The sequence below is a fragment of the Aptenodytes patagonicus genome, chromosome 7 (assembly GCF_965638725.1).
Source record: "Aptenodytes patagonicus chromosome 7, bAptPat1.pri.cur, whole genome shotgun sequence".
Classification (NCBI taxonomy): domain Eukaryota; kingdom Metazoa; phylum Chordata; class Aves; order Sphenisciformes; family Spheniscidae; genus Aptenodytes; species Aptenodytes patagonicus.
This window is the reverse complement of record NC_134955.1, coordinates 29,221,486-29,231,494: the sequence shown is the minus strand read 5'-3', so window position 1 is coordinate 29,231,494 and position 10,009 is coordinate 29,221,486. Positions and strand designations below refer to the sequence as shown.

The 10,009-nt window shown below is 51.4% G+C and overlaps 1 protein-coding gene across 1 annotated transcript; it reads left to right on the top strand.

Moving 5' to 3' along the window:
• Positions 1 to 5,244: 5,244 nt before the first annotated feature.
• SLC35C1 (solute carrier family 35 member C1) lies at positions 5,245 to 9,739 on the top strand. The gene is made up of 2 exons (XM_076344592.1): positions 5,245 to 5,788; positions 7,584 to 9,739. Exons 1-2 carry the CDS (start codon positions 5,245 to 5,247, stop codon positions 8,141 to 8,143), a joined length of 1,104 nt encoding a protein of 367 aa, XP_076200707.1. The 3' UTR covers positions 8,144 to 9,739.
• The last annotated feature ends 270 nt before the right edge of the window (positions 9,740 to 10,009 follow it).

Sequence of the window (10,009 nt, the reverse complement as noted above, 5' to 3'; positions counted from 1 at the left end):
TGGTTTTGATCCAGTTACAGAGCTGGTTTGGATCCAGCTGGGAGTTAGCCCCTTCTGGGCTGAGCGCCAGCAGACTCTGCATGAGTCCCCCATGTCCTGGGGTCCAGGAAGGTATCTAAGCTGGGTGCAGCTGGATCCAAGCACTCTCCAGCTGGTGCCACCAAGCTGCTGGAGGATGGCGCGTGGGGCAGGCACCGAAGCATCTTTGCAGCAGCTGCCTGGGCCAACAGGGCTGGCACAGAACGACAGCTAATAAATCCACCTGGACCAAATCTGTTCCCATTCTGCAGTGACACCAGGCCATGTTTGCACTGGACTCCCCAGGTGCTCCATGTTTTTCCACAATGAGACTGCAGAGGCATCTGCTATCCTGCACAACAGAGAGCTACGGCAGCACCCTGCCACAGCCATTTCTCCTGTGAACCAGGGAGAGTCTGGAAAGACACTATCATAATGGGAAATGCCAGTGCTAGAAATGGGTGTTGTTTGGGGACGATACTAAGGGATTTTCTATTCTCTCACCCTGATTCATGTTTACTACCTAGCAGAGAGAGACCTGATCCAGCTGTTCTGACCTGATAAATCAGGCTTGGATTTTGCATTGGCCTCTTTCTCCTGTATAATTATCAGCAAACATGAAATAACGGTGTGACAGCTGAGACCTGTTGTAACCAGGCAATATCTGCAGTTCCAACTTGAAACCTTGAACGCTCAAGCTAATTTTGCTGACGTACACAGCAAACCAGAGGAATCACCAGCAGGTCCAGTAAAGTAATACTGCTGCCATAGGTGAACCCTCCTGGGTTGTTAGTCCCTACTTGGATGCCATCATGGGGTCACGCTGACTATATACAGGCTGAGCATACACACACACACAGAGGTATATGTACAGAGATATATATATACTTACATATATGTTTGTATATATGTGTGTACATGTGTTAATACATATATAAAGCTAGAGCGATGCCTTGACTCGTTAGCCCCACACTTTCTAAAAGTCTGCATCAGGGATGCTTGTATTAACCGGAAATCAGATCCCCATACACACAAGGAACAATAAATCCTTAAATACACTGGAATGACCTCACTGCTGGGCTGGGTTCTTCCCATTTCCCATTCCAAGTAGTGGAATGAGCCCTATTTCTAACCCCAAAGGGGTCTTCCTGAAAACGCAGAAATACTCAAAACTGGTGGTGTTTTCTGCTGCTTCGTTTGCTATTCTACATGAGTTACAAAGGGCCTATTCCCACACTAACACGCTGGTCAGTACGTCCAGGTCTCCTGTGTAGCCAGGAAATGCAATTTATGCTGTCTCACCACTGGATTTGATCTACACTCCAAAGCCTATTGCTATTTTATCAGCCGGGCTGCTGGTTATCAGCTGATTTGCTTGCTTTCAAGTAGGTCACATAATTTAAGGGGGAAGGGGAGAGCTCTCCTTAGGGGAGCACCGCCTGTCATATTTTAAGAGGTTTTCTGTTCACCTAGGAAAGGATTAAGTAAGATGCAGGAGTGCATGCATGTGTGTGTGCATGCTGGCAGGCAGGCAGGCGTGCCGGCCACCGGCAGCAGCGCAGGCACCTTGCAGAACACGGGAACAAGGACACGACCAAGGCAGCCAGATTTCCCGACACGAAGAACCCGTCAAAGCTGCTTATTTTCCGGCCTCAGACCTCCACTAGCGATAATTGTTTGTTTTGAAAGCACTCAGGGAACTTGAAGCAGCACACTCCTAAGCCAGAAATAATCCTGTGCTGGCTCTTCACGATATGTGCTATTGTGTTAATATACAACCAGGCAGCAGGGCAGGAAAATATCCAGGTCTCGTCCGCGTAAGGAAGTGAATCGCTGCTGCTATAGCATAATAAACATGTTCTATAAGGAAGTTAAATGTATTTACCTTCTCAAAAAACTAGGTTAAAAGGTAACTTCATCTGCCTGTAAGCGCTTGCTTGTAAAAAAATCAGCAAAGCTGTAACAAGAGGTTGAAATCTTGAACCTGGCAACTCCAAGTACGAAAAAGAGTGTACATTATTTAGTGGGAAATAATCAGCCATCGGAATAATATTGCTAGTGTCCTACTGAATTCAGTATCTCTGGAAGTATTTTTAATTGAGATTGATTTTTTTTTTCCCTAAAAGATCAGCTTTAATTCCAGCAGGAATTAATTCAGGGAAGCTCAAGGCTGGTGCTGTGCAGGAGACCAGGCTACATTGTCACAACAGCTCCAATTAGCATTATAACCTGTTCATTACCACCTTTACCCTGAAATTTCTAAATCACCTACAACTTTAAATCACCTTCCCCCCAAAGCAGAGCATCCCTGTGAGGCAGGTAGGCAGGCATGGCTATGGCAGAGTAACTCTGCCGGTCAGGTTTTGCTCCTAGGCAAGCCTTTATTCAAAGCACTTGTCAGAACCATTGCCATGCGGTAGACAAGCTCTGCCTAAGGACATTGACCAGCACAATGCTCACAGAACTACCTGATTATTTGAGAATAAATCACTTTTATTTTGGAATACACTGTCAACACCAGGGAGTTTTATTGGCAGAGCTGAACGAGCTATTCTGGTCAATTCTCCCATGCAGACGTGCCATACATGTGGGATAAGGCTGGAGAATAATCCCCCAGGAGAAGCGATGAACATTTTATTGATTGGGATGTTTCAAACTTGTGCAGGACAAAGCAATCTTCTATGATTGTCCACTGAATGAGCAGACAAGATGGAATTGAGGGTTGGGTTTTTTTCCATCTCTAATTTCTGTTTCGTTTAGAGAAGACATTTTGAACAACACTAGCAAGTGGCGGGGGGGGGGAAGATCTATATCCGCTCTGATTCTGCCAGAGGTGCTGTCACACTTGCAACGTTAGTGATAGGAGAGGTCATTTCCTTGAAATCCAAGACAAATGTGTGATGCTGAAGCCACAGGTATGTGTAACAGGCCACGGGGACCTCTAGAACCAACCCAGCACCCCACACCCAGGCTGTTCGCTTTCTTTTTCTTACCCGACTGATGCTGTTTGCGGGAGAAGCACTGGACCAGGCACTGGAAGGAGGTGGATGGGAAGAGGCGCAGGATAGGAAGCTTGCAATGAGTAAGTGCTAGCTGCACTTCTAGCAGCAGGATCAAAGCATGGCTGAGCTACAGGAGACACTGGTCGGTCATTTCCAGCACATCGATAGCAGCTTTCCCTGCCTTGATGCCAGCCCCTCTGCAGAGTCATGAACTCTGCTGTTTCCACGGCAGGAGCTGCAGGCCTGCGTCCACCTGCTCTCACGCCCCGTGTGCGCTCGGGCAAACACCATGCACCGCTGCGGCTCTCCCAGCTGCCTGCCCAGGCAGGCAGAGCAGGGAGGTCAGTGAGGTGAGGAGGCAAAACTCGCTTGGGGTTGCAAGGGCTCTATCAGGCTGGAAAGGTGCCTGGTAGCCCATCATAAGGTGCAGGGGTGAGAGCTGGTGCTCAGGACGTACCCAGAGCTCTCCATCACCCTGCGGGGCGCTTGGGCAGTCCAGAGCAAATACCCAGGCACCAACTTCCTCTGTCCAGAGGGAACGTGATTCCCACCAGCGCCCAGGTGCTGTTTACAAGGGAAGGGCTGTGAGGAAAGGTGACATCTTTTACTAAACCAACTGATGCAGCTGGGGGGAAAAAAAAACCATGTGATTTCAAAGATTTGAGAAAAGCATATCATGCCTGAAACATTTTCCAGCCACATCAACTGGTCTAATGAAATGCATCATTTCTCTCCCCACAACCCCTGCTACACTTCTGTCCTTCACAACTGCAAGAGCACAGCTGCTATGAGGGCAATTAACACCACTGGCCTTGCCTCCGAAATCCCCTTAATTGTGCCCTCTGCGAATTGCTGGGCCTCAGGACATTGCAGACCAGGTATTTTGCAGCAGTCTCAGCTGAAATAAGGAGTGGGAGATCGTACTGACCAATGTTTGACACTGAGCTCACTGTTGCCTCCCCCACCACATGGAATCTGGTATTAATTTTAATTTGTTTCGTCCTGTCCAGCAGTTTGAATTCACAACATGCTAGAGTTTGGTACTGAAAAGGCTCCTTTGTTATAAAGCATCATCAAGAGAAGGTGGGACCTTTTGGCATGTGAGTATGGGCAGATGGGTCTCTTACACCTGGAATGATGATTTGGGACTGTGGGATAACTGCTTTAGGAGGAGGGCGTGTGCAGCTTACCCCAATACCCAGACTACCTTGAAAGTAGTTAGTTCCTGTATTGCTTGCAATGTAGCAGGGTGGTGCAGAGTTCAGCACAGGCTGCAGACGAGTACCAGAGTAGTTAATCGCATTGGCAGCGGCATTCCCCTGAATAGATTTCAAAGTTAACGCTGCAGGAAGGGGAGTAAGGCAGCCGACACGTCCCCGTACTGTCCTTATGAGCTGTTTGCAGGTGTTACCATGTCTACTTCATTCAGGTCGTATCGGGAAGGTTTTATTTACCTCCACAAAAATGCAAACTTTATTTCTGTAAATAAGGCTTAGGCAGCAGAGCACAGACCTGTACTTTGTGGCAGGCTGCGGACAAAATCCGTGTTAGAAAATCACTGAATGTACAAGACCCAGATCTCATTTGCTCCAACCAGCACACGAAGGACACTGATACGAGCTAGCGGAGCAGGCATTGCTCCCGACGCAGGGGCCGCTACCAGTTACCTCCTTCATGCCCCGGCCCTGCCGCCCACTGCCCAGTGCCGCCGGCCAAAGACGGTGCCGGTCACCTCGCCTGGCTGCTATTAACTACCATGAACTCCTGCTATGTCGCAGCACTTCCCCAACGGCCCCTGCAGCAAGGCCTTCACTTCTGGCTGCACGGGGGTGCATGAAGAATCGTGCCCAGTTCACTGTTCCTCGCTAAATTGCCCCGGTTGCTCATTGCCCTCGCTGCCCCCGGCAGCAGTCCCCGGCAGCGGTCCCCGCCGTGCTCCCCCGCCTGCCGCGGCCTGGCCCGGGGCGGGGCGGCGGGGCCGGGCCGGGCCCTCCCCCGACATGGCGGCGCGGCCGGGCGGCCGGGGAGGTGCGGAGCGGCGCCCGCGGGGCGTGAATAAAGGGCGGCGGGCGGGGCCGCGGCGCTCTGGGAAACACGGGGCCGGCGGCGGGTGAGCGGGTGAGCGGGGCCGGCGGCGGGAGGGGGGGGCCGGCGGCGGGGGGGGGGGCGGGCGGGCCGGGGTTGGCGGCGGCTGACGGCCGGCGGCTGACGGCCCCTGCCCGCCATGACCAGGGTGCAGCTGACGCGGACGGGGATCTTGCGGATGGCGCTAGGCGGCGGTGCCGCCGACCCGCTGCTGCCGGCGGAGGGCGGCGGGGGCCGGCGGGCGCCCTTCCTGCTGCGGGCCCTGCGCATCGCCGTGGTGGTCTGCCTCTACTGGTTCACCTCCATCGCCATGGTCTTCCTCAACAAGTACCTGCTGGACAGCCCCTCGCTGCGCCTCGATGCCCCCCTCTTCGTCACCTTCTTCCAGTGTGCCCTGACAGCCGCCCTCTGCTTGGGCCTCAGCCTGGGGACAGCCTGTGGGCGCCCCTGCCCCGGCCTGCCTGCCCTCCGCCTCGACCCCAAGGTGTCCCGCAGCGTCCTGCCCCTCTCTGCCGTCTTCATTGGCATGGTCACCTCCAACAACCTCTGCCTGAAGCACGTCGGCGTAGCCTTCTACAACGTGGGGCGCTCCCTCACCACTGTCTTCAACGTGCTGCTCTCCTACCTGCTCCTCAAGCAGACCACCTCCGTCTATGCCCTCCTGGCCTGCGGAGTCATCATAGGTGAGGGGGAACGAGAGGGGGCTGCACCCACCCTACGGCTGGCCCCATAACCTCAGAGTGCCAGAGGTGGGGTGTCTTCCCCTTGGGAAACCATCCCCACCTGCACGGCAGCTCCCTGGTGAGGTGGGGTAGCTCAGGGCTTGTGCCTTGCTCTGCCTTGGACAACCCGCTTCGCATGTCTGGAGCATGTAGGTAACGGGTAACTCGTTAAGAAAGGAAATTACTCTTACTTTACCATGGCTCCTTTTTCCTTTGAGCACTAAAACCTGTCTATTCTCTGATGAAGTTTAACTTGCCTTACCTTTTTTGTCCCCACAAAGGCCATAAAACAGCAGGTGGCTTTCTCCCTGTTCTCAAGTGCTTATTGATTATTAACTTTGGTAACAATAACAGTATTTATGTCTGCACCATTGGGACCATACAATGGAGCCAGCCAATTCAGACAGGCTGAATGCATGTGATGAAGGGTTAGCTGATCAAGCCAAGCGTAAAACACCACCAGAAGATCTGGTTGTGTGGTTAGGATGTAGGGCAGGGCATTGACTGGCTTAACAGGAATTGCTTACAAGTCTTTCATGCCAAAGGCCAAAGGCTACCTTCCACTGGAGGGCCATTTAGATGCCAAGAATTGTGAAATGTTGACTTCAGTCCAATTCCAGATGGACATGCGTTCACTTTGGTGCTTAGACAAGCAGATGGACTCAGATGAAAATGAGACAAGAGATTCTCCTCTCCACAGAAGAGGTGAACAGGAACTGAACTACTGTTTTTTCCACCCGAGCGATGCAAGCAATTGCCTTCAGCTAGTCTTGTGTTTGAGTATTGCCCAGGACTATGGCAGCCTTGCAGGGTTTCTCTTAAGATTCTCTCCCCCGGCTCCATCTCCTTTTGCTGTGGGAGCATTGCCCATATGCCTATAGCAGCGTAGCTGAGCATCCTCTGTGGCCTGACACAAAGCCCTTCCTGTCTGTGCATTGAACCCATTTGTATTTGGGTTTAGTTTAAAACACTAGCTGCTTTGCAGGCAACTTCCCAGACAGCTTCCAGCATGAAGCAGCTAATGGAGAGGCGGTGCAGCGCTCCTTCAGTAGCTCATCTCCCCTTCTATGTTTTGCTTATGAGCTGGATGGGGAGAGGTCTCCCTCAATGCCGTGGAGACACAAAGCCTGTAGCTCCTGTTTCGGAGGTGATTAGAGTGCATTACCCATCAAAGAAGGTTAACATGTTGAAGATAACTGCACTCAGTTTCTGCCTTGTGATCTTTTTTTGATCAAGGTTCTTAATATTACATCCATGTGTTTACTACCTTTCCATCTTATTTTCTGACCGATCTTTCCCTTCCTGTTAACAGCGCAACAAAACCTGTGAGGCCTTTTTTTTTTTTTTTTAAAAACCTTGAGGAATATTTCTTGCTATCTGTGTGTCAGTTTGCTACCTTTTCAATTAAAAAAAAAAAATCATATGGTCTCCTGAAAATGACCTATACAGAAAGAGCAGCTTTAACTTTAGTTCATGGCTCTTTGGAATAATAGTTTCTAAACTCATGCTGCCTGCTCAGTGTGGGAATCAGTCCTCTGAGATTGAGTGATAGCACCATAAATTACCTGTACTCCCAAAATAAATCTTCCCAGGACACTAGTCATGACAGTTTGTGGGTTCACTTAACAGAAAGGGGAAGCCCTTAAGCCTGTCTCTGCTTGCGGTTGTTCAGTATAAGGTAGATGATGGATTGCTGACTGTATGTTTTGAGTCCTTCAGCAGTTGTTCAGATGACATCTGATTTGTTTGGTTGCAGGTGGCTTCTGGCTGGGTGTTGACCAGGAAGGAGCAGAGGGCACTCTGTCATGGACAGGTATATTCTTTGGGATCATAGCAAGCCTGTGTGTCTCGCTCAATGCCATCTACACCAAGAAGGTGCTGCCTGTGGTGGATGGTAGCATCTGGCGCCTGACCTTCTACAACAACGTCAATGCTTGTGTCCTCTTCTTCCCCCTCATGATGCTGCTGGGCGAGTTCCGCACCCTCTACCACTTTGACAAGCTGGGGAGCCCCAGTTTTTGGGGCATGATGACCCTGGGAGGAGTGTTTGGCTTTGCCATTGGGTATGTGACCGGACTTCAGATTAAGTTCACTAGCCCACTCACCCACAACGTGTCTGGGACAGCCAAGGCCTGTGCCCAAACAGTGCTGGCTGTTATCTACTTTGAGGAGACAAAGAGCTTCTTGTGGTGGGCGAGTAACTTGATGGTTCTGGGGGGCTCCTTCGCCTACACGTGGGTGAAAGGGCTGGAGATGAGAAAGGTACAAGAGGATCCTAATGTCAAAAGCAGCGAAAGAAATGAGACTGGTGTGTAAGCAGCTCCTGCACCTCCATTTCTGTGCCCAAGGGGTTAACCTTCGGTGCTCCTTGCTTCCTGGGGAGAAGAAAAGCAAGGAGCGGGAAAAAATTAACCTGCAAAGTGTATGGGGAACTGTGTCAGGAACTAGAGCCAAAGACCTAACTGAATTGTGTTTTATCCATGGGATCTCACCCTGTATCGGAATTGGGGAGAGCATATGTTGTAGAGAGCAATCAGGTTTTTTGTGATCGTTTTTTAAAATGGATGTTGATACTGACCTAATCCGGGCAATTTGCATCTCTGGGTGGGTGGGGTCATAGCAGACAAAGACCGGGATGGGAGCTTTGTGTAGTTAGGGATCTAGAATTAACTGAATGAATGCAGTCCGAAGTTATAAAATCCTGAACTTCTGTGTAAGGAAGAGGCAGGTAGCCAGAGTTTTGGGGATATACTCCAGTAAATGGTTCTGCTGTAAAAGGATTGGCAACAGCCATTCTTCCTGTTGCCCCATTCAATGCAAAGGATGGGAAATTCCCTCCCTTCTGGTTCTGTACAAGCCTAAGCAACAGCAGTGCCTCCAGATCTCCTTTCCAAAGAGTCCGTATCACATCCTGCTGATGTCTCTTCTGTGTTTCTCTCCACCTGGTTTCTTAGTTCGGGAAATCATGTTAAGAAGCAGCAGTGAAACTTCTCATTCCCTCTGCCCTGTGTCCTGTGAGGGAGAGCATGCTCCCTCAAGTGGCCTTTCTCAGGGAGGAGCGAGCTTGGCCTCTGCCTCTCTCAGTGACAGGCAGGAGGGGAAAAGTTACTCTGAAGCACTTGCTTCTGTAGGGTGGAGATAGATCCCAGTTCACGGGGTTCTCAACACTTGTCCTCTTTACCCTCTGTGTAGGGGGTAGGTTTGTGTTTGAAAATGGGGTTCCTACTAATTTGGCTTGTTTCAGGGGACTTATTCCATACCTACTGTGGATCTCCTCTGGTGTTTGCAGTTTGTCTTTTGGCTCATTCCTTTTAAACAACCCCCCATGGCCAGCTCAGTGAATCCTTCACCCCAAAAAATCCTAGTTTTGCTCAGCTGCATCAATCCCTTTACTTGAAACTTGCTGCTGAACAGTTAATTCTGCAGAAATCTCTGCCCCTCCATCTGGTCTCATGCAAGTGCCACCTGAAGTTGCTGTACAGCTGTGATTTCTGATCCCGGGGCTCAGCAGCAACATCCTATGGTCAGCTGTGATGTTGCATCAGCTTTCTAAACCCCTGGCCCCTTTATATTTAAAGGGTTATTTGAACCGGGATGCTGGGCAGTTGATGTGGCTGCTTCGTACCCTGCCCCATGGATCATACGTGTTATACCCTGCCCCCGTGTGTAATGTCTGGCCGCTCCTACAGAAGGACACTCCATTTCTGCCCAGAATATGTTCCTGTCTAATTTCGGGGGGCTCCTGCTCCGGGTTTCATGACGACAGGTACCGGTGCAGGGTGCCGTTTGGGGTCCTTGAATTTTTTTTTTTTTTTTTTTTTTTTTAATGGGATCTGACCTTTTTAATGTTGCACGTACTGACTTGTAACGGCCAAATCTGCTGAATAAAGTCGGGGGTCGCTTTCTGGGCCTGATGAGGGGTGGGAGCGACGTTTGCAGCGCGTATCGCCGTGGCGGGGGGGGGGGGGGGAGGGGGAGGGGAACGGGGACGGACGGCGCGGCGACACCCCGCTGCGCCCAGCTCCGGGCGTGGCCGCTGGGGGGCGGCAGAGCGCCTTTACAGTCTCGCCCCTGCGCGCCGCCCGCTCCCGCCCCGCGGCGCTGATTGGCTGTCGCCGCGCACGCGGCGACAGCCAATCAGCGCCGCGGGGCGGGAGCGGGCGGCGCGCCGGGGCCGCGGCG